The sequence below is a fragment of the Anopheles gambiae genome, chromosome 2, assembly GCF_943734735.2.
Source record: "Anopheles gambiae chromosome 2, idAnoGambNW_F1_1, whole genome shotgun sequence".
In the NCBI taxonomy this organism is placed as follows: domain Eukaryota; kingdom Metazoa; phylum Arthropoda; class Insecta; order Diptera; family Culicidae; genus Anopheles; species Anopheles gambiae.
The window spans coordinates 23,893,899-23,918,061 of NC_064601.1; the positions used below are offsets into that span (position 1 = coordinate 23,893,899).

The window sequence follows — 24,163 nt, forward strand, 5'->3', positions numbered from 1 at the left end:
CTCGCAAGATCATGCTCAGTGTGTTGTACATGAAGCTCTGCAGCGGGAGGAGCAAAACAAAAAAACACACACAGATTAAAACAAAATCAATAGCAAGTAAAGTACTCCAGTAACTCACCCGTGTCCTGCAATCCACGAACAATACAATCAAACTTGACTCATCGGGCATACCAATGGAGACGCCGCTCTGTACGATCACTTTAGGATATGGCAGGGCGAGATAACTTCGATAGCTGACCATTCCCTCCAAGCCTACCAAGTACAGCGTTCTCGAGTGTTGGCGAAAACATTCTTGCACAAAACGTATGAGAGCGGATGGTACCTTGGCAACTTCCGCAGTAGGCGATAGGGCACCGAATATAACTCCGATCGCTATTCTACACAGCACGAGGAAGATTCGGGACGACAACATCACCATGCGTTACTGGTACGCGACTGAGCGGAGTCTCGCAGGGACAGGGACACAAACTTTTAATTACTATATCTACAAGAATTCTATTGCCTTGCACTAATGATACGTTACTTTCGGATAGTAATAACTTTACACAGCTTGCTTTTAATAACCCTTCTTCTGTATTCTCTTCTGTCTGTCCGGTGAAGTGAAGTACTGTGTGTAATGGTTGCAAAAAGTGCAGTTGCTCTTATTCATTGACAAAACGAAAAACAATCTCCACGGTAGGAACTGCTTCTTCCCCAAACGGCGCGCAGTGCCCTAATAAAAGCGCAAACGAAGCCCAATTCCTAATGCCTTCGCGTATAGTACATGTTCGCGGGCGTATGTCCCACTTCTCACAACGCCCTGAAAATCGGCTGCCTAGAACAAACAGCGATTTTCGGCGGAAATTAACATATTTTGGGCATTTCCTTTGCAGGCCAAGCGTAAGGCCGCGTGCGCGCCCACCGATGTGACATTGTTTTGTTCTGTGCAACACAAAACGGCTCCCACCTGTAGAGATCAGGAATAGGATACCGGAATTGTTATGGACCAACCTGATGGTCCCGTAGATCGCCACCGAGGACACTCATCGGGCGTGGATCGAAGTGTGTGTGCGATCTATCCGCTGACCTCCCAGCGAACGCGCGCTCGGCACGTTGCGTGAATCCCGATCGGAGAAGAGAAAGATATGGCGCTCGCTTGAGCAAGGTCGTGGAGCAAAGTGTTTACAAATCGGTTACAAGTAAATTATAATAAACTAGGACATTCCGATTGCATCGTTTTAAAGGAAGTAACGCGATGACGTTTCTTTAGCGTTATTAGAAATAAAACAAAAATATAACAGTGGCGACGAGTTGAAAAAAAAAACAAATAAGACTTTTTCAGTGCAGTGCAGTTTGTGCGAAAGGCATTGTTAAAGTGTTCGCGTGTGAAGTGCATCCTTATCCTGAAAAGAGAGGCAATTTCATCGAAGCGGCATTAAAATGTTTAATCCTTGTAAACGAAGTAGCCACGTGTAATCGAAGTAGTCTTTAATAGATTTAGGAACGATCGTTTCATTACAAGTTAGTCGCAAATCGTCCATTGACGAGAACGGTCGTATTAAAGAGAAATTTGTTAAATAAAAAAAACTTCCAAGGTATTTCAAAGAACAGAGTTCCTTTAATCCTGAAGGCGATGCCGAGATGGAAGATTAGCGACGTTTGTCTCTGAACGGTGCAAGGGCTCTGAACCCGGGCTTTCGCAAAGTGCAACGCAAAGTGCACCGATGCAACCAGCACAACCGTCATCGCAAAATCCCGTTGCTTCATCGGCACAAGCAGGACTGGTCATGAACGGTTCTGAAACGGGAATGTTTTTGCAAATGCTGAATCTTATGCAGCAGCAAATGCAGCAGCAACAGCTATCTCAGCAGCAACAAATGATGGCACACATGATGCAACAAACACCACACACGACAGCGCAGCCCCAACAACAAGCCCGGTAGGCTCAACAGTATGCACAGCAGCCCGCAGCACCAAGGAATCCAGAGCTGATTATGGATACTTTGGCAGGAAGCATCAACGAGTTTCGGTTCAAGGCAGAATCCGGCGTGACGTTCCCTGCAGCAGACAGATGTCAAGAGATGTCGTACCAGTTGAGGACCCTACAGTGATATCCTCACCGCCCCTACCATCATCATCCAACGGGGTCCGTGGTATGACCTCCTCACCGCCGTTACAATCTCCACGACCACGACCTGTCCAACGAAGAAGACGTCAAAGTCCAGCCCACGGTCAAATGTGGTATATCTGGCCCGCGAGATTATTGTATCGGGATGTAGTTAGATCCAAAACAGTAGAGCGCTAACATAATATTAGCGATGTATTGAATAAGTTTTAAGCCCTAAAAGTGCATAAATTTAATGCATAAAAGTTGTTGAAACAAGTTTGTTTAACAAAAAAGCATTCGCTATTTAATTTGTAAATTGTATGTATCGTGCATGGTCAAGAGCCGAAAGAACTCCGTTGGAGCCAAAGCCTCTATTAACTATTCAAACAACAACATCGTGTATGGACACTATCGTGTATTGGGCACTGTTGTGGATGATAGGCGACCCCTGTTCTCACCGCGACAGTCGTCCTGTCGATGGTGGAGTCCCAGGGAGGATGCCAGTGTGCGCACGCACACTCCGGCGCATCCATAAGCACCGCACGATCAGAGTGTGTGGAACAGCCGATAGAGCAGGAGCTCTCGGCAGGGCACGCGGCCCGTTTACTGTGGTTGTATAGTGTTTAATATGTTTTATCTGTAAATATAAAACGTTCTGTTTGTGCCGTGTAATACTTCAATACCGTCTTTATGATTCATTTTGCTCGGACACAACAGGCACATTTTGATGAATTCTTTGCAATAGACCAATGAGTTCAATTACTTCGGCCTTAATTTTCTAGATCTGCCCAAAATCGTAATTGAGCACTCAAAGAGTCTATTGAAAGGATTCTAACTATTTCTTTAGCATTTTTCATATACCGACGGCTTCATTTTCTTACCCCTGTTCAAGATAACCCTGACAACTAATGCTTGAAACCCACGATAACATTTTTATTTTATTTTATAACAACTTATGAGAAGCTGGATGGCTGGGGCATGTCATGAGGATACCGAACTCATGCCCCACCAAGAAGATGATCGACAGCGATCCCCGAACACGGGTATTAGGCGCAGGGGAGCACAGCGAACTCGATGGCTGAATCAGGTAAAGCGAGACCTGTCGGAGATCGGGTGTCTACATGGATGGGAGGCTGCGGCCAGAGACCATCTTGCGGCCAGAGCATCTTGGAGAATTATTGTTGACCAGGCCATGTCACATAGACGTGCTCTATAGTGAGCAGGCCAACCGAGAGAGAGAGAGAGAGAGAGAGAGAGAGAGAGAGAGAGAGAGCGAGCGAGAGAGAGAGAGAGAGAGAGAGAGAGAGATATGCCAAGATTAAGCTAGTTTAGGAAAACATAATAGAATTGGAAATTCTTCGATGATGCTGCTTTGATTCTTCTGTGCTGTGCAATGGGATAGGATCCGAAGCCCTTCTGAGGGATAATATAGGCTCTCCTATTTAACTCCTATCCGGACACGTGCAGAGTGGTAACATGTGTCATCACATATTCAAACTTGGGTACACGTACTAATTCCAACCCCTCGAAAACAGAGTCGTAATAAGGGATTTTTTTTCATTCCAGCCCTTTACTTGAAAAGCTTACTGACCCCTGAGTAAACTAAAAAAAAATTGTTGACCGATATGTCGTTCAAAGCTCCATTGTGTTTTGCCATCACTCGGCAGTGCAAAAGGATGATACTTTTATTGTACTCTTGGGTGCAATTAGCGACAATAAAACGCGTGCTTTTAATTAGTGCAACATCGATTGCTCCTCAGCAAATAGGGGTTAATATGCTCCAGTCCTAGGGCAATTCATTGCACACTCTTCGTACCAGGCATTGGGCCCGTTTTGTTTCCCACTTTACACCAAGCCTGTTTTCCAGCATTTCCAGCAACCTGACGCCTTCCTTTTAGAACTCTTTGCAGCCATCCGTGACCCATTTCCATGACAAACACACCGCACGATACGCCCCAACCGATACTGACACAAATCCACAGCGACATCAGATGCTCAAACTCCAGCGAACTGTCCACCACCGTGTGTACGTGCACGGTCGGCTGCAGATACTGCTCGTACTGGTGCCGAAACAAACCCATCAGCCCGGCCTCATACATCCACCGTAGGTACATCGCCACCAGATCGGTCAACGGTGAGCCACGGGCAAACGCGTAGGATAAATAGCTGTATCTTGTCACCATTTCCGGCACAATGTATGACCGCTTTCGACCGCTAACCGGATCAATGCCGACGTTTTCACTGATCTGGTACGAAGCCATTGCGAAGCTTTCCAGATGAGCGCACTGGGTAGAGTATGGCGAACACACGGATGCGCCAACGCCTCGCGCCATTATTCGATCCTTCAAGCGTGGTTCAAGATTCCTCAAAAATCTGACCATCCCCTCCGGCAACCTTATCGGTATGCCCGTGGCGAAAAATTCCTCCAACGTTTTCGCATCCGGCACGAACCGGTAGGCAAGAAAGAAGGATGTCACCGTAGCGAGATACGACTCAATAAGGACGAAGCTAATGACCGCGAGACATATGCGATAGAAGGATGCGATCGGTTGACGAGCGAAAAGCTGTTGCGCCAATCGTCCCAACCGAGTGTGCTGCTTGGAAAGTTCATCGAATGCGCTTATCAAAACCGTGCACACTACGATAAACCACCAAACCGTGCCTGAGAACGGACGCAGCAACGATTGCGTCAAGTCGATCTGCGTAGTGCGTGGAGCTACCAAACAGTAGTACGTAATGTCCGGGATGTACACGACGGGCAGAATACCCACATTCACGTGTCGGCGCGTCATCATTACGTCCGCCTTTGACCGATGCAAACTCCTAGTTATGACCGCGATATCGTTGTCTATACTATCCGTCGGTTGTAAGATGCGTACCTTCAGTTGACAGCCAATTCGTTCCATGACGGTTTCAAAAATGTTCACATCAATCCCACAAAACGGTCGATGTTTGCCCTGGAAGTGGGTGTATGGAAAGGATGTCATTGCTAGGGCGTAGATATCGAACGTGGCATTGCGCAACAGGCCGCGGTTCCACTCAAACGCCGGTGCGTACGTCAGTGGACCGTTCATAAAGTAAACGCTCGACGCAAAAAACAGCGTGTACTGGAGCTCTTCCGCCTGGTGCAACCCAGTCACACACCAGTACACGACGTTGTACGTTGAGAACGCAGATCCAAGCTCGATTGCGACCGCTAAATTGCCGTTAGAAAGATACGCGTCCTCCACTAGCACGATGTATTTTCCATTCCGAACGATCCTGGTAAAGTCACGCATGATCGCTTTGAATTGGATGAGCAAGTTGCTCTAAAACAAGGTTAAAAACGTAACCGTTAGTAAAATGGGTTCATAACTCAAAGTTAAGCACTGCAAAACACTTACCAATGTGCTGCAATCCATGTACATTACGATTAAGCTTGACTCATCGGGTGTGCCGATGGAGTAGCCGCTCTGTACGATCACTTTAGGGTGTGGCAAGGCAAGATAACTCTCATAAGCGGCAAGCTTTTCCAAGCCTACCAAGTACAACGTTCTCGAGTTATGATGAAAGCATTCTTCCACCAAGCTGGAGATTGTCTTGGGAATTTGCGTAGGTTCAGCTACAGCAGCGAATATAACTCCAACAGCTAGCCCAACTAATAGCATTCGCTTCCATGCCATCGTGCTTTGCCGGTATGACTGAAGAGTGTGAAAGTATCCTACTGAGTATCCTAAGCCCAAGATGACTTTAATTGCTATCCAAATAACGTGTAATGGTATCATGGTATTGACCTAGCCAATGATATGTTACTCTCAAAGCAATAGATTGCCTATATCTTCCCAATAATTATAATTATGTATTGTGTTTCCAGTGTGTTGCTTTCAAAACATGAACCACTCCGATCCTGGTGTGTCTCTTGGGAGAGATAATTACACTTCGAAACAAATCTGTTGCTACTAATTAGTGCTTCCGATAGTAATTACGACATACATGTATCCTTCATAGATGCTCATTTAAAGCCTTTCGGACCAGTCCCAAAATAAACACACAGCACGACACTCCCCAACCGATACCGACACAGACCCACAGCGACATCAGATGCTCAAACGCCAGCGAATCTTCAAGCGTATGTGCATGATCGTTCGGTTGTAGATACTGCTCGTAATCTTGATGAAACAAACGCATCAGCTCGGCCTCATACATCCACCGTAGGTACACCGCTACCACATCGGTCAGCGGTGAGCCGCGGGCAAACGCGTACGACATGCAGCTGTATCTTGCCACCATCTCCGGCACAATGTACGATCGCTTGCGGCCACTGATCGGATCAACCCCAACCAGTTCCTTAATCCTCACCGAAGCTCTCGCGAACGTATCCAAATGGGCGCATCCGCCAGAGAACTCTTCGCACTCCGTGCCGCGAACGCCTCGTGCTACTATAAGATCTCTTACGCGTGGTTCAAGATTGTTCAAAAATGTGTCCATTCCTTCCTCCAACCTTATCGGAATGCCCGTGGCGAAGAATTCCTCTAACGTTTTCGCATCCGGCACGAACCGGTAGGCAAGAAAGAAGGATGTCACCGTAGCGAGATACGACTCGATAAGGACGAAGCAAATGAACGCGAAACAGGTGCTGTAGAACGAAGGCAGCGGGGGGCAGGAACAGATCCACCTCAGCCACACACCCATCCGGGTGTCGTACTGCGAGAGCTCATTCAATACACTTATTGCCACTGCACAGCCCACGATGAACAGCCACACTTCGTACGAGAACGGGCGCAACAGCGATTGCGTTAGGTTGATCTCCGCAGCGCGTGGAGCGACCAGACAAAAGTAGGTCGCTTCGGCAATATACACAACGGGCAGAATACCCGCATCCACGTGTCTGCGCGTGAGCATTATGTCGTCCTTTATGCGGCTCAAACTATCAACTATATGCACAACATCACTGTCACTATTGTCCGTCGGCTCTACCACGCGCAATTCCAGTACGTACCCAAGATTCTTTATGATAGTGAACATAACAGTGTAGAGTTCGCTAGGTTTCACACCGGTAGAGTTTGGTTGGTGTGACGCGTCTTCGAGCGTATTGGACGCCCACCGTGACAATAAGATAAACCTTGGTCGGTGGTTGTCAAAAAAGTAACTAGATTGACAACGCCAAGGACGGGAAATTTAAGGGACGCCACTCGAATGCCGGAAAGTAACTACGGTGGAGTGATTTGGAAATATAGAGAACCCAACAAACAGTTACATCTATACCACGATACTCTTCCCCTCGCAAGTATACGTATGGAAATGAAGTAAACGCAATACCGTTGATTGTTGACCTTTCATAACGCCACAGTCCTCGCCTCCACTCAAACACCGGTGCGTGTGTCAGCGTGCTGCCGATCGTGTGAACATGCCGGGCAAGATATAAAGAGTACTGGAGCACTGCCGCATGCCGAAATCCCGTCACACACCAGTACACGATGTTGTACGTTGCAAAGAAGTGTCCAAGATCGGCCGAAATCGAACCATTTCCGTGCCGTAGGAGAGCATCCTCTACCAGCACGAGGTATTTTCCGTTCCGAACGATTCGGTTAAAATCTCGCAAGATCATGCTCAGTGTGTTGTACATGAAGCTCTGCAGCGGGAGGAGCAAAACAAAAAAACACACACACAGATTAAAACAAAATCAATAGCAAGTAAAGTACTCCAGTAACTCACCCGTGTCCTGCAATCCACGAACAATACAATCAAACTTGACTCATCGGGCATACCAATGGAGACGCCGCTCTGTACGATCACTTTAGGATATGGCAGGGCGAGATAACTTCGATAGCTGACCATTCCCTCCAAGCCTACCAAGTACAGCGTTCTCGAGTGTTGGCGAAAACATTCTTGCACAAAACGTATGAGAGCGGATGGTACCTTGGCAACTTCCGCAGTAGGCGATAGGGCACCGAATATAACTCCGATCGCTATTCTACACAGCACGAGGAAGATTCGGGACGACAACATCACCATGCGTTACTGGTACGCGACTGAGCGGAGTCTCGCAGGGACAGGGACACAAACTTTTAATTACTATATCTACAAGAATTCTATTGCCTTGCACTAATGATACGTTACTTTCGGATAGTAATAACTTTACACAGCTTGCTTTTAATAACCCTTCTTCTGTATTCTCTTCTGTCTGTCCGGTGAAGTGAAGTACTGTGTGTAATGGTTGCAAAAAGTGCAGTTGCTCTTATTCATTGACAAAACGAAAAACAATCTCCACGGTAGGAACTGCTTCTTCCCCAAACGGCGCGCAGTGCCCTAATAAAAGCGCAAACGAAGCCCAATTCCTAATGCCTTCGCGTATAGTACATGTTCGCGGGCGTATGTCCCACTTCTCACAACGCCCTGAAAATCGGCTGCCTAGAACAAACAGCGATTTTCGGCGGAAATTAACATATTTTGGGCATTTCCTTTGCAGGCCAAGCGTAAGGCCGCGTGCGCGCCCACCGATGTGACATTGTTTTGTTCTGTGCAACACAAAACGGCTCCCACCTGTAGAGATCAGGAATAGGATACCGGAATTGTTATGGACCAACCTGATGGTCCCGTAGATCGCCACCGAGGACACTCATCGGGCGTGGATCGAAGTGTGTGTGCGATCTATCCGCTGACCTCCCAGCGAACGCGCGCTCGGCACGTTGCGTGAATCCCGATCGGAGAAGAGAAAGATATGGCGCTCGCTTGAGCAAGGTCGTGGAGCAAAGTGTTTACAAATCGGTTACAAGTAAATTATAATAAACTAGGACATTCCGATTGCATCGTTTTAAAGGAAGTAACGCGATGACGTTTCTTTAGCGTTATTAGAAATAAAACAAAAATATAACAGTGGCGACGAGTTGAAAAAAAAAACAAATAAGACTTTTTCAGTGCAGTGCAGTTTGTGCGAAAGGCATTGTTAAAGTGTTCGCGTGTGAAGTGCATCCTTATCCTGAAAAGAGAGGCAATTTCATCGAAGCGGCATTAAAATGTTTAATCCTTGTAAACGAAGTAGCCACGTGTAATCGAAGTAGTCTTTAATAGATTTAGGAACGATCGTTTCATTACAAGTTAGTCGCAAATCGTCCATTGACGAGAACGGTCGTATTAAAGAGAAATTTGTTAAATAAAAAAAACTTCCAAGGTATTTCAAAGAACAGAGTTCCTTTAATCCTGAAGGCGATGCCGAGATGGAAGATTAGCGACGTTTGTCTCTGAACGGTGCAAGGGCTCTGAACCCGGGCTTTCGCAAAGTGCAACGCAAAGTGCACCGATGCAACCAGCACAACCGTCATCGCAAAATCCCGTTGCTTCATCGGCACAAGCAGGACTGGTCATGAACGGTTCTGAAACGGGAATGTTTTTGCAAATGCTGAATCTTATGCAGCAGCAAATGCAGCAGCAACAGCTATCTCAGCAGCAACAAATGATGGCACACATGATGCAACAAACACCACACACGACAGCGCAGCCCCAACAACAAGCCCGGTAGGCTCAACAGTATGCACAGCAGCCCGCAGCACCAAGGAATCCAGAGCTGATTATGGATACTTTGGCAGGAAGCATCAACGAGTTTCGGTTCAAGGCAGAATCCGGCGTGACGTTCCCTGCAGCAGACAGATGTCAAGAGATGTCGTACCAGTTGAGGACCCTACAGTGATATCCTCACCGCCCCTACCATCATCATCCAACGGGGTCCGTGGTATGACCTCCTCACCGCCGTTACAATCTCCACGACCACGACCTGTCCAACGAAGAAGACGTCAAAGTCCAGCCCACGGTCAAATGTGGTATATCTGGCCCGCGAGATTATTGTATCGGGATGTAGTTAGATCCAAAACAGTAGAGCGCTAACATAATATTAGCGATGTATTGAATAAGTTTTAAGCCCTAAAAGTGCATAAATTTAATGCATAAAAGTTGTTGAAACAAGTTTGTTTAACAAAAAAGCATTCGCTATTTAATTTGTAAATTGTATGTATCGTGCATGGTCAAGAGCCGAAAGAACTCCGTTGGAGCCAAAGCCTCTATTAACTATTCAAACAACAACATCGTGTATGGACACTATCGTGTATTGGGCACTGTTGTGGATGATAGGCGACCCCTGTTCTCACCGCGACAGTCGTCCTGTCGATGGTGGAGTCCCAGGGAGGATGCCAGTGTGCGCACGCACACTCCGGCGCATCCATAAGCACCGCACGATCAGAGTGTGTGGAACAGCCGATAGAGCAGGAGCTCTCGGCAGGGCACGCGGCCCGTTTACTGTGGTTGTATAGTGTTTAATATGTTTTATCTGTAAATATAAAACGTTCTGTTTGTGCCGTGTAATACTTCAATACCGTCTTTATGATTCATTTTGCTCGGACACAACAGTGGCGACGAGGATGGGATCCTCCTCGCGTAGGGGGGGATCTCAGCAAGAAGAACCCACGGCCGCCATCGCGATTGGAAGCTGTGTTCTGCTGCATCATCCAAGGGAGACGCCATCGCGATCGCAAGTGCAAAAACAACGCCGTGGAATTTCGGGCCGGTGCCGCCCCAACAACCGACGTTCCGACTGCCGTCCCATCACGGGGACCGTTTCGGCAGCAGTTACACACACACACTCTCCACGCAGGCTGTAGCTTCCAGTCCGGCGCGATCACTTTCCGCCGCTACTGCAGCCCCGTGTAAGCGACGTCAAAGTCGCCCGCTGCAGCTTCCAGTCCGGCGCGATCACATTCGGCCGCTACTGGAACCTCGTGTAAGCGACGTCAAAGTCGCCCGTTGCAGCCTCCAGTCAGGCGCCATCACATTCCGCCGCTGCTGCAGCCCCACATCAGCGTCGTCAAAGACGCCTAATGCAGCCTCGTATTCAGCCTGCTGCAGTTTCCTATCCAGCAGAATCGAGTTCTGCCGCTGCTTCAAACCCGGGTACAGCGACATCACGGTCGCCGACTGCAGCTCCCCCTCGGCACGGACGCAATTAGTTCGCCGCTGCAGTTCTTCTATCAGGGACAGCTGCAATCTGCATTTCGCTAACGCTGCAGCTTACATTTGGACAGCTACGTTTCGCCATCGCTGCAGATCCCATCAAGCGAATCATATGCCGCCTAGAGTACCAGTTTCGTCAGGCGATGTTACGCGCCACCACCTTCCACCGCACCGTATCATCGATGGAAGCCGATGGGACCATCAAGCACCGTCGCCACCCACACATCTCTGGACACCCCGCAACGCACGTAAATTTGGCCGGAGGGTGTCGCCACGCCGATATTCCCCAATGGAATATCCCGCGTTGGCAGGACCCCTCCGGATAAATTAAAAAGGGGAGATGTTGTGGATGATAGGCGACCCCTGTTCTCACCGCGACAGTCGTCCTGTCGATGGTGGAGTCCCAGGGAGGATGCCAGTGTGCGCACGCACACTCCGGCGCATCCATAAGCACCGCACGATCAGAGTGTGTGGAACAGCCGATAGAGCAGGAGCTCTCGGCAGGGCACGCGGCCCGTTTACTGTGGTTGTATAGTGTTTAATATGTTTTATCTGTAAATATAAAACGTTCTGTTTGTGCCGTGTAATACTTCAATACCGTCTTTATGATTCATTTTGCTCGGACACAACAGGCACATTTTGATGAATTCTTTGCAATAGACCAATGAGTTCAATTACTTCGGCCTTAATTTTCTAGATCTGCCCAAAATCGTAATTGAGCACTCAAAGAGTCTATTGAAAGGATTCTAACTATTTCTTTAGCATTTTTCATATACCGACGGCTTCATTTTCTTACCCCTGTTCAAGATAACCCTGACAACTAATGCTTGAAACCCACGATAACATTTTTATTTTATTTTATAACAACTTATGAGAAGCTGGATGGCTGGGGCATGTCATGAGGATACCGAACTCATGCCCCACCAAGAAGATGATCGACAGCGATCCCCGAACACGGGTATTAGGCGCAGGGGAGCACAGCGAACTCGATGGCTGAATCAGGTAAAGCGAGACCTGTCGGAGATCGGGTGTCTACATGGATGGGAGGCTGCGGCCAGAGACCATCTTGCGGCCAGAGCATCTTGGAGAATTATTGTTGACCAGGCCATGTCACATAGACGTGCTCTATAGTGAGCAGGCCAACCGAGAGAGAGAGAGAGAGAGAGAGAGAGAGAGAGAGAGAGAGCGAGCGAGAGAGAGAGAGAGAGAGAGAGAGAGAGAGAGAGATATGCCAAGATTAAGCTAGTTTAGGAAAACATAATAGAATTGGAAATTCTTCGATGATGCTGCTTTGATTCTTCTGTGCTGTGCAATGGGATAGGATCCGAAGCCCTTCTGAGGGATAATATAGGCTCTCCTATTTAACTCCTATCCGGACACGTGCAGAGTGGTAACATGTGTCATCACATATTCAAACTTGGGTACACGTACTAATTCCAACCCCTCGAAAACAGAGTCGTAATAAGGGATTTTTTTTCATTCCAGCCCTTTACTTGAAAAGCTTACTGACCCCTGAGTAAACTAAAAAAAAATTGTTGACCGATATGTCGTTCAAAGCTCCATTGTGTTTTGCCATCACTCGGCAGTGCAAAAGGATGATACTTTTATTGTACTCTTGGGTGCAATTAGCGACAATAAAACGCGTGCTTTTAATTAGTGCAACATCGATTGCTCCTCAGCAAATAGGGGTTAATATGCTCCAGTCCTAGGGCAATTCATTGCACACTCTTCGTACCAGGCATTGGGCCCGTTTTGTTTCCCACTTTACACCAAGCCTGTTTTCCAGCATTTCCAGCAACCTGACGCCTTCCTTTTAGAACTCTTTGCAGCCATCCGTGACCCATTTCCATGACAAACACACCGCACGATACGCCCCAACCGATACTGACACAAATCCACAGCGACATCAGATGCTCAAACTCCAGCGAACTGTCCACCACCGTGTGTACGTGCACGGTCGGCTGCAGATACTGCTCGTACTGGTGCCGAAACAAACCCATCAGCCCGGCCTCATACATCCACCGTAGGTACATCGCCACCAGATCGGTCAACGGTGAGCCACGGGCAAACGCGTAGGATAAATAGCTGTATCTTGTCACCATTTCCGGCACAATGTATGACCGCTTTCGACCGCTAACCGGATCAATGCCGACGTTTTCACTGATCTGGTACGAAGCCATTGCGAAGCTTTCCAGATGAGCGCACTGGGTAGAGTATGGCGAACACACGGATGCGCCAACGCCTCGCGCCATTATTCGATCCTTCAAGCGTGGTTCAAGATTCCTCAAAAATCTGACCATCCCCTCCGGCAACCTTATCGGTATGCCCGTGGCGAAAAATTCCTCCAACGTTTTCGCATCCGGCACGAACCGGTAGGCAAGAAAGAAGGATGTCACCGTAGCGAGATACGACTCAATAAGGACGAAGCTAATGACCGCGAGACATATGCGATAGAAGGATGCGATCGGTTGACGAGCGAAAAGCTGTTGCGCCAATCGTCCCAACCGAGTGTGCTGCTTGGAAAGTTCATCGAATGCGCTTATCAAAACCGTGCACACTACGATAAACCACCAAACCGTGCCTGAGAACGGACGCAGCAACGATTGCGTCAAGTCGATCTGCGTAGTGCGTGGAGCTACCAAACAGTAGTACGTAATGTCCGGGATGTACACGACGGGCAGAATACCCACATTCACGTGTCGGCGCGTCATCATTACGTCCGCCTTTGACCGATGCAAACTCCTAGTTATGACCGCGATATCGTTGTCTATACTATCCGTCGGTTGTAAGATGCGTACCTTCAGTTGACAGCCAATTCGTTCCATGACGGTTTCAAAAATGTTCACATCAATCCCACAAAACGGTCGATGTTTGCCCTGGAAGTGGGTGTATGGAAAGGATGTCATTGCTAGGGCGTAGATATCGAACGTGGCATTGCGCAACAGGCCGCGGTTCCACTCAAACGCCGGTGCGTACGTCAGTGGACCGTTCATAAAGTAAACGCTCGACGCAAAAAACAGCGTGTACTGGAGCTCTTCCGCCTGGTGCAACCCAGTCACACACCAGTACACGACGTTGTACGTTGAGAACGCAGATCCAAGCTCGATTGCGACCGCTAAATTGCCGTTAGAAAGATACGCGTCCTCCACTAGCACGATGTATTTTCCATTCCGAACGATCCTGGTAAAGTCACGCATGATCGCTTTGAATTGGATGAGCAAGTTGCTCTAAAACAAGGTTAAAAACGTAACCGTTAGTAAAATGGGTTCATAACTCAAAGTTAAGCACTGCAAAACACTTACCAATGTGCTGCAATCCATGTACATTACGATTAAGCTTGACTCATCGGGTGTGCCGATGGAGTAGCCGCTCTGTACGATCACTTTAGGGTGTGGCAAGGCAAGATAACTCTCATAAGCGGCAAGCTTTTCCAAGCCTACCAAGTACAACGTTCTCGAGTTATGATGAAAGCATTCTTCCACCAAGCTGGAGATTGTCTTGGGAATTTGCGTAGGTTCAGCTACAGCAGCGAATATAACTCCAACAGCTAGCCCAACTAATAGCATTCGCTTCCATGCCATCGTGCTTTGCCGGTATGACTGAAGAGTGTGAAAGTATCCTACTGAGTATCCTAAGCCCAAGATGACTTTAATTGCTATCCAAATAACGTGTAATGGTATCATGGTATTGACCTAGCCAATGATATGTTACTCTCAAAGCAATAGATTGCCTATATCTTCCCAATAATTATAATTATGTATTGTGTTTCCAGTGTGTTGCTTTCAAAACATGAACCACTCCGATCCTGGTGTGTCTCTTGGGAGAGATAATTACACTTCGAAACAAATCTGTTGCTACTAATTAGTGCTTCCGATAGTAATTACGACATACATGTATCCTTCATAGATGCTCATTTAAAGCCTTTCGGACCAGTCCCAAAATAAACACACAGCACGACACTCCCCAACCGATACCGACACAGACCCACAGCGACATCAGATGCTCAAACGCCAGCGAATCTTCAAGCGTATGTGCATGATCGTTCGGTTGTAGATACTGCTCGTAATCTTGATGAAACAAACGCATCAGCTCGGCCTCATACATCCACCGTAGGTACACCGCTACCACATCGGTCAGCGGTGAGCCGCGGGCAAACGCGTACGACATGCAGCTGTATCTTGCCACCATCTCCGGCACAATGTACGATCGCTTGCGGCCACTGATCGGATCAACCCCAACCAGTTCCTTAATCCTCACCGAAGCTCTCGCGAACGTATCCAAATGGGCGCATCCGCCAGAGAACTCTTCGCACTCCGTGCCGCGAACGCCTCGTGCTACTATAAGATCTCTTACGCGTGGTTCAAGATTGTTCAAAAATGTGTCCATTCCTTCCTCCAACCTTATCGGAATGCCCGTGGCGAAGAATTCCTCTAACGTTTTCGCATCCGGCACGAACCGGTAGGCAAGAAAGAAGGATGTCACCGTAGCGAGATACGACTCGATAAGGACGAAGCAAATGAACGCGAAACAGGTGCTGTAGAACGAAGGCAGCGGGGGGCAGGAACAGATCCACCTCAGCCACACACCCATCCGGGTGTCGTACTGCGAGAGCTCATTCAATACACTTATTGCCACTGCACAGCCCACGATGAACAGCCACACTTCGTACGAGAACGGGCGCAACAGCGATTGCGTTAGGTTGATCTCCGCAGCGCGTGGAGCGACCAGACAAAAGTAGGTCGCTTCGGCAATATACACAACGGGCAGAATACCCGCATCCACGTGTCTGCGCGTGAGCATTATGTCGTCCTTTATGCGGCTCAAACTATCAACTATATGCACAACATCACTGTCACTATTGTCCGTCGGCTCTACCACGCGCAATTCCAGTACGTACCCAAGATTCTTTATGATAGTGAACATAACAGTAACATCTATACCACGATACTCTTCCCCTCGCAAGTATACGTATGGAAATGAAGTAAACGCAATACCGTTGATTGTTGACCTTTCATAACGCCACAGTCCTCGCCTCCACTCAAACACCGGTGCGTGTGTCAGCGTGCTGCCGATCGTGTGAACATGCCGGGCAAGATATAAAGAGTACTGGAGCACTGCCGCATGCCGAAATCCCGTCACACACCAGTACACGATGTTGTACGTTGCAAAGAAGTGCCCAAGATCGGCCGAAATCGTACCATTTCCGTGCCGCAGGAGAGCATCCTCTACCAGCACGAGGTATTTTCCGTTCCGAACGATTCGGTTAAAGTCTCGCAAGATCATGCTCAGTGTGTTGTACATGAAGCTCTGCAGCGGGAGGAGCAAAACAAAAAAACACACAGATTAAAACAAAATCAATAGCAAGTAAAGTACTCCAGTAACTCACCCGTGTCCTGCAATCCACGAACAATACAATCAAACTTGACTCATCGGGCATACCAATGGAGACGCCGCTCTGTACGATCACTTTAGGATATGGCAAGGCGAGATAACTTCGATAGCTGACCATTCCCTCCAAGCCTACCAAGTACAGCGTTCTCGAGTGTTGGCGAAAACATTCTTGCACAAAACGTATGAGAGCGGATGGTACCTTGGCAACTTCCGCAGTAGGCGATAGGGCACCGAATATAACTCCGATCGCTATTCCACACAGCACGAGGAAGATTCGGGACGACAACATCACCATGCGTTACTGGTACGCGACTGAGCGGAGTCTCGCCGGGACAGGGCCGTCCACACAAACTTTTAATTGCTATATCTACAAGAATTCTGTTGCCGTGCACTAATGATACGTTATTTTCGGATAGTAATAACTTTACACAGCTTGCTTTTAATAACCCTTCTTCTGTATTCTCTTCTGTCTGTCCGGTGAAGTGAAGTACTGTGTGTAATGGTTGCAAAATGTGCAGTTGCTCTTATTCATTGACAAAACGAAAAACAATCTCCATCGGTAGGAACTGCTTCTTCCCCAAACCCTTTAAACCCCTCCCCCCCTCCCTGCCCTCAAACAAAAGCTCCAACGAGAGCGCGCGAAAGCTTATTGTAAACGGTAAACCTGAATCGTCTATTGGTATGTAGGTAAAGGAGGTGTTTATGTTGTGTTGTAGAGGTGATAACAATCGTACGCAGATAGTACGATGATGATGTTATTAGCGGTAAGATTAGAACGAAGTAAACATTAGTCGGCTCTTCAGGCTCAGGGGTTTGCAAACCTAATGGCATAATATGGACCACATTGCTGTGAGTGTGTGTGTGTCCCGGAAACCGGTTTGACTTACAACAAGTTCCAGAGCCACTAAGAGCATAAGAATAAACGGTATACCTGTGTGCATCAAGTGTGCATAAGGATAGTATAAAGAGTTACCAGATTGGAGCAAACCCAATGTCAGTTTGACACTACCCATTCGACCCTGCTGCGGTAGTGCGTTGTAATGATGAGGTAAGATGTTACAAGATTTGTAAGAAGTAGGAACGGAAAAGAGGTTAAAACGTATAAAGAAAACAAAGCCCACCGTAGATTTGGGTGAGCTGCAAAGGATCGACAAGGCGAATGTCAGTAGTCCACCAGCTTCTTGATCGGCTTCGGTGACCGATTCGACTGCCGGCTGGACGTCACCGCCCCAGATCCGCTTCCACCGCCGCCATTCCCCCTGGTGGTGGGCCGTTCGTTCGACCGCGAGCGACGACCCCGTGAACCGGAACGCGATCTTCGGCCACGGTAGCGACTCCCACCACCACCACCACCACCACCACCGTAACTACCGGACGACTGTTGCTGCCCATGGCCACTGCCTCCGTAACCGCTCTGGTAGCGCTCATAGTCGCCTCTCGTACGGCCATAGTCCGTACGACGGCTGCCTCTGCCAGCCGCATTTTGTCCCGCATCGCGCGAACCTAACCGTTCCCTGGATTTCGACCGTGACCGATCGTAGCGCGATGGCGGCGATCTTCGGCGATTACGATCATCGAAACGACCAGCGCCCGTCATTGCTCCGCCTCGGCGAAGATTCATCGAGGGGGATGACATGCCGCCGCCACCACCACCCCCGTACCCTCTCGAGGACGAGATGCCCCCACCACCCGGGGCGGGAGATTCGCGACGTCGCAACCGACCACTATCGCCACCGTACGAACCCGACTGGTGCTCGGAACCCGCTGACTGTGCACCAAAGTTAGACGCACTGCGTAGTACCGGCTTTCGTTCGATAACGACACTGTTCCTATATCCTGCTCCACCACCACCACCACCACCACCGGAACCCATCGGTGGACCGCCACCTCCCGCCGGCAGTGCGGGTGGTGGCCGGGAATGAAGCGACACCTTCGGTGGTGGAAGCGACGTTAACGGTGGCACTAGTAACGGGAGTCGACGGGGTGACGAGGAACCGTCCCCATCACCACCGGATGGTTGCAGCTGACCAAACCGATGTAGCCGTGACGCCTGCTGCTGCTGCTGCTTACCGCCCGCCTCGTCACCTTCGTCCGAGCTGCGCTCTTCCGAGCTGTGCGATTTGCTGTGTTCGCTCTCCGGCGTGCCGTACTTGTGACGCAGCTCACGTTGCCGGCGCCTCAGCTTCAGCGCCAGTTCGCGCATCTCGTCGTCACGTTCCTGCTGCTGCTGTATCTGGCGCTCCACCTTCTCGATCTCGGCCTTCTTGTCCGCTTTGTCTAGAAGGGCAGAGAGAGAGAGAGAGAGAGATAGACACGTTCCCATCATTACGATCCCACAAGCGGGGAGGACACAACGGCGATTGGTATACGGTGATACGAACTCACATTGTTTGTTCAGCAGGATCTGCATCTTGCGCTTGAGACGATCGCGCGGGTTTACTGACTTCGAGCTGGCCCCGGTACTGGCGATGCCGCTAGCCCCTATCCCGACCTGTTACGCAAATTTTTGCATGCGTGTCCACGCGCGTGTGTGTGTGTGTGGAGGGAGGAAAAAGAAAACAAACGGTAAACTAGTTAAATGACCAACGCAGACGGCGATTCGGTATGAGCGATGAGATGAATTGTGACTCATTGGGGAATGTGTGTAGGTGTTGTGTATGTGTGTGAGGTGTGTATGTGTGCATGTGTTTAGTGGGTGTGTGTGTGTAGTTTATGAGAGAATGAGTGTTTCGTGTGCGATGGAATGCATGAATGATAATACCACACTTTACGCAACATTAACATTAAAGAATCAGCAGAAACCCTTCGGCAGGTTTGGAGTTTTGGAACATGGAAACTTAGCGCGTAATCTTATTCATCTATGCCACCTTGAGAACTACATGAATTGGAGGTGCTTTACCGGACGACAGGCAGAATGGAAATTTAAACATGAACTTTACACCAAACTTTCGATCATGATTTTGGCAAAGATTTTGATAATGGAATAGTATCAATCAGTATCCGATCAACATCGATCCGGTCTTATGGTCACATAAGGTCATGAGACATAGCAGATATTCTATCGGGAAAAAGACTAAAAGAAACAAGAGCCGTTCGAGACGCCCATTACAGATTACGGATAACGTGTTGAAGAGTTTGGCACAAATCAGTCAATCGAAAACAAACGAGAGCGCTTATAGATGTGAAGGATAATATACCACCTGAGGAAAGCCCTCAGATAATGTCACCAATTAACAAAACACACACGCACACACGCATCGGAGGATTGGAGACAGAAAGGACGCAAAAGGCGGTTTTGCATTTTTTTTGCTGGTGATCGTGGTGGTGGTGGTATTCGGAAACGATCGGATATAGAGGTTGCGGTTGTTTTGGTTTTGGTTTTCTGTTTGAGTTATTCTTACTGACTTTGGATTCGGGCGCGCTGGTTCCACCAGTAACCGTTTTACCAAACCTTAACGATGCGCTACCACTGCCGCCAACGCCCACGGTCGGGCCGACGACGGGCTGCTGCTCGATCGCAGGGTTTTCCAGCTTTTCCTGCTTGATCTGTAGTACCATCTCACAAGCGGGTCTGAATAGAAGAAAATGAGCATTTTTTAGAGTGTTAATTGAAGACGGTTTAACACACAAATGGGGAAGCAAATGGCACAGCAAATAGTGAAAGTGAACGAATACGCTACACGCTACACTCACTTAATGGTGCCGGCTCCCGACTGGCTATCGTCCGCTCCCGTGGCTAGTTCCGGCGTCGGCAAAGCCGGTGGTAGTACGACGGTCGGTTTACGATCACCGTCCCCGTTCGTATCGTCGCCGGACGTGCTCGCGTCGTCGCTCGAGCTTTCGTCGCCCCGCCTGCGTCCGTAGTACCGTTTGATGGGCACTTCCGGCTCGGGTTCGATCAGTGCCAGCGTTGGCAGGGGTTTCTTTTCGTCCACCGCTGCCTCAACCGCGACCGGCGGTGGTGGCGGCGGAGGCGGCGGAAGTACACCGAGTAGTGTGTGTGGCACAACGAGAGGTAGCTTTTCCTGCGTGCCGATGGCTGGCACGGCCGGTTGTTTGGCAGCTGCTGCTGTTGCTGCCCGTGACCCATCACTGTCCTGTGATTCACCCGTACGGAGTTTTGTACGCGACGGTTGCGCCCGGTGTACCGGCGGCGTTCGGGACCGTGATCGCGAACGTGATGAGGTAGAAGAGGAGGAGGACGATGAGGAAGAGGATGACCGTGCTGTACGGCGCCGCGTTGATGATGACTGGCCACCACCAGCAGGATAGCGACGCCGAGGGCTCCGACGGGACGCTTTCGCGCGTGTGCGCGAGTGTGACCGGGAGCGCGATCGTGACTTCGTTTTCGAGCGGCGTCGGTAGCGCGAATAGGTCGAGCGGCCACCCGCTCCACTCCGTCCGCCACTTCTCGATCGCGACCGGGACCGACTCCTTCCCACGGCGGTGCCCCGCAAGCGCCTTCGGCTTTTGCTGCGGCTGCGCTCCCGACTCCTGCTACGGCTGCTGCTCGAGGACCGACGGCGCCGTCCGCGACTTCTGCCCCGACTGCTTCGGCTGCTGCGGCTGCCGCTACTACTGCGGCTACCCCTGCCACGACCGCCACTGGCCGCAGCTGCCGCCGCCGCCCGCTGATACTGGACCGGTGGCTTGCGGTCGCTTTCCTTCGACTGGGCCTGCGTCTTCAGCTTCTCCAGGTTTTGCTTCACCTTGTCCGCGTAGCTGAGCGTACTGGTCGAGCCTTCCGGACCGCTGGCGCCGGCGCGCAGCCCGGCCGCCGCCTTCGACGTACCCGCAATGCCGCCCAGCGTGCTCATGTCCCGCGCAAACCCGAACGAAATCTTCCCGTGCGGCTGCAGCTCCTCCTCCCCACCGAACGAGGTAATGTACGTGATCTTGCCCGAGTTGACCGGCGACGGCGACCGGGAGCTGTCGTTCGCTTCCACGAACGTGCGCGGCACCAGCTCCTCCTTCGCCGCGTAGCTCGGCGGGCTAAGCGGCCGGCCCGCTACCTTCCGCTCCCGCTGGGCCCGCCGCTCGCGCCTACTTTTGCGCCCACTGAACATGATCTTCTCCTGCTCCTCCTCCCGGGCCATCCGCAGTGCGTCCGCCTCGTCCGCATCTTTCGTGAGGAAGGAGTAAAAGTCATTGCTCTTCATGCCGTACTGCCGGCCGCACGTGTTCAGCTCGTGCGCCTGATTCGTGCCGATCTTGTTAATGTCGATCGACACGTCCATGTCGAGGTCCGAGTCGGAATCGTCCTTCATGCACTCATCGAACCGGGCCGCCGCCGCCGCCGCCGCCGGTCCCCCGGTCCCCGTGCCCGACAGTGGGGTGGCCGATGCTTCCGATGCCTTCTCGATCGCCGTCAGCGACTGCGAGAATGGGATGCTGGCCGTTCCAACGCCCCCGGGGCCCGAACCACCCGGCAGCGTTTCCGTCTCTTCGTACGTGTAGCCGATCGCGGCACCGGCGGACGATTTCTTTTTGGCGGCCGCAGCCGCCGCCTTCGTTTCCGCCTCGATCTGGGCATTCACGCCGAACTGTTCCTCGAGGTAGAGCTGGTGGAGATACTTTTCCTCCACAATGCCTGCAACAGAGGTGAGGAGAGCGAGGGAACGGGATAAAATTGGGTCCAAACCACACACACTCGGCCGGCTTCCCGTTGGATGTATAGTTACCCACCGAGAAATTCGTTCTGCGCCAGCACCCGGTACCGCTCGTAGTTCATCGCACGCTCGTCCGCATCGTCCACGTCGGGCGCGTCCGGCTGGTCGGGCGGATTGGTGCGCGGCACCGGCGGTATGTAATCCAGATGGGCACGCACATCGAACCGATCGATCAGATTGTCCTTCTGTCCCTGCCAAGGCATCCTGGAGATAGAGGAAGCCGGAAAACGGAAGCAAAAAGACAAACATAAAACAGACCGCCTTTTTTTGTGCGTGTGCTGCAAGCCTGTTGAAAGGGTTTCTTTGACGCGGTCACCTCTAACCAAGCCAAGCTGGTAGTAAGCGAATAGGATGGGGTAATTGTGTGCGTGTGTTTCCGTGCCCAGTGCTGTGCGGACAATTACGCTGCAATTACGCCGGGCATGGAGAAGGTAAACAGGAAATGTATTTGCTACTTTACTAGGGCGTCCGGCAGGAACCGGCCCGGTCCCGAAACCCGGCCGGCGTCCGGTTGTGTGGCGGGTGGAAAGGGCTGGACACGCATGGGAAGCATGTGAGAAAATTGCAGCGCGTATGAGCGAACAAATCAAAGCAAACAGGGAGAGGGGGAAGAAAAGAAAACCAGGGAGAACCATCGCTCCCCGTGCGCATTGAATATCACTTGCATGATTGCCGGATTCTCCGCAGCTGTCGCGACGCTCGCATCCAGGTGTATTTTGCATTTGCGTCCGTGCACTTGAAGGAACTGTGTCGGGTCGGCTTTCTGCATTCGGGACGGCGTTCGGCGGCGAAGGAGAAAAAAAACGGGAAATTTGCAATCAGTACAAGGTCAACGGTGGAAAAACAACAAGGGGTCCTGCCCGGAACCGGTTCAGCGTCTCTCCCCTTCTCCCCCGTTCCCGGCACTTACGATACGCTCGTAGAAGTCCTGCCTCCGTTCGGCCCGCTTCCGATAGTCGACCAGCATGCCGCGGATCTTCTTCTCTTGTTTGCGCGCTTCGTGCCACATTTTTTGATGGTGTGACCGTACGCTACAGGAACTGATACTTGGCTTCGTTGAATAATATATGTATGATGAATGGTGCTTTTGTTTTTAAGTGTTGCGTGCCCGTGTGGCGCTCACATTTTCCCGCTGCTTGGTAAACTTCCCAAGCGTATCGCGCATCGGACCGAATTTTAGCAAACGTTCCTCTTTAACCACTTAACACAATGCAATATTTGTTTGGCACATTATCAAATAAGCACTTTTCTTCCAACACACGCCCGGCGTTTTTTTGACAAAAAAAAATCTTCTGACCAGCCTCACTCCCCTCGCCGTACACTCTGCGCCAATAAGTGCAGAGAAGATGCCGGCTGCACTGTTTAGCAGCTAAAAGTTATCGTAACACGCAGAATAATGTTTGCACTTTATTTACAACCTTCTGTACACGGGTTTTCCGATCACATTTTGGTTTCGAAGCAGCGGAAATGATTTTACTTTAGCAAATAACCAAAACCGCACAATGCTGGGATGCGGCAAAGCGAGTGTACAATCGTTTTTGTTGTGCTTGCCTGCTTGCTTTGACAGTGTCGGCCAAACCCATCAAACAAACGGCCCACTGCGCGTTTCGTGGTGCATTCAGTCGACATTGGAGGTTGGCTCTTGGTCGACTTTCAGTGACGGCATTTCCCGTATCGTTCGAGTTTAACAAACAAAAATAAAACTTTTATTGTTGAACAATTTTATAAACAAACAACGGCACAAGTTTTAGCTTCAAACTTCTTCATCATCATAATTGTCCAGAATTAACTAACACACACTGTAAGACCATCAAGCCAATAAAAATATTTTTGTGAAACAAAAATCTTGAAACATGTTTTCGAAAGAGTAGAAAAAGTAATAGCAAATTAAATTAACTTTTCCTGTTCTTTTTTACATTACAATAATCGAGCAATTAGCCCATAATTCAAAGCTACCATACTGAACTGCACAGGGAATCTGAACCAAGGTGTATTAATATGAGAGGGTAGAGTTCTCCAGAGCATTTCACGACTTGAC

At 49.8% G+C, this 24,163-nt stretch overlaps 4 protein-coding genes and 1 long non-coding RNA gene across 5 annotated transcripts; 1 reads left to right on the forward strand and 4 right to left on the reverse strand.

The window, feature by feature from the left end:
* Window positions 1–2,989: 2,989 nt before the first annotated feature.
* LOC133391169 (uncharacterized) lies at window positions 2,990–5,850 on the reverse strand. The gene is made up of 2 exons (XM_061642739.1): window positions 5,470–5,850; window positions 2,990–5,394 (listed from the first exon to the last, which is right to left on the reverse strand). Exons 1-2 carry the CDS (start codon window positions 5,848–5,850, stop codon window positions 3,883–3,885), a joined length of 1,893 nt encoding a protein of 630 aa, XP_061498723.1. The 3' UTR covers window positions 2,990–3,882.
* Window positions 5,851–6,038: 188 nt separating this feature from the next.
* On the reverse strand, window positions 6,039–7,217 carry LOC133391168 (uncharacterized). The gene has a single exon (XM_061642738.1). The coding sequence runs from the start codon at window positions 7,088–7,090 to the stop codon at window positions 6,068–6,070; it is 1,023 nt and encodes a 340-aa protein (XP_061498722.1). The 5' UTR covers window positions 7,091–7,217; the 3' UTR covers window positions 6,039–6,067.
* A 1,913-nt stretch (window positions 7,218–9,130) lies between these two features.
* Window positions 9,131–11,660, forward strand: LOC133391170 (uncharacterized). The gene is made up of 2 exons (XR_009764656.1): window positions 9,131–10,387; window positions 10,466–11,660. It is a non-coding gene; the product is annotated as an uncharacterized LOC133391170 (long non-coding RNA).
* Window positions 11,661–11,883: 223 nt separating this feature from the next.
* Window positions 11,884–15,865, reverse strand: LOC133391899 (uncharacterized). The gene is made up of 3 exons (XM_061648570.1): window positions 15,034–15,865; window positions 14,368–14,447; window positions 11,884–14,292 (listed from the first exon to the last, which is right to left on the reverse strand). Exons 1-3 carry the CDS (start codon window positions 15,863–15,865, stop codon window positions 12,781–12,783), a joined length of 2,424 nt encoding a protein of 807 aa, XP_061504554.1. The 3' UTR covers window positions 11,884–12,780.
* A 1,028-nt stretch (window positions 15,866–16,893) lies between these two features.
* Window positions 16,894–23,688, reverse strand: LOC1273354 (CLK4-associating serine/arginine rich protein). Its single transcript, XM_061642736.1, has 7 exons — window positions 23,036–23,688; window positions 22,791–22,888; window positions 22,142–22,329; window positions 20,150–22,046; window positions 19,862–20,027; window positions 18,842–18,947; window positions 16,894–18,733 (listed from the first exon to the last, which is right to left on the reverse strand). Exons 1-7 carry the CDS (start codon window positions 23,132–23,134, stop codon window positions 17,619–17,621), a joined length of 3,669 nt encoding a protein of 1,222 aa, XP_061498720.1. The 5' UTR covers window positions 23,135–23,688; the 3' UTR covers window positions 16,894–17,618.
* Between the last annotated feature and the right edge of the window lie 475 nt (window positions 23,689–24,163).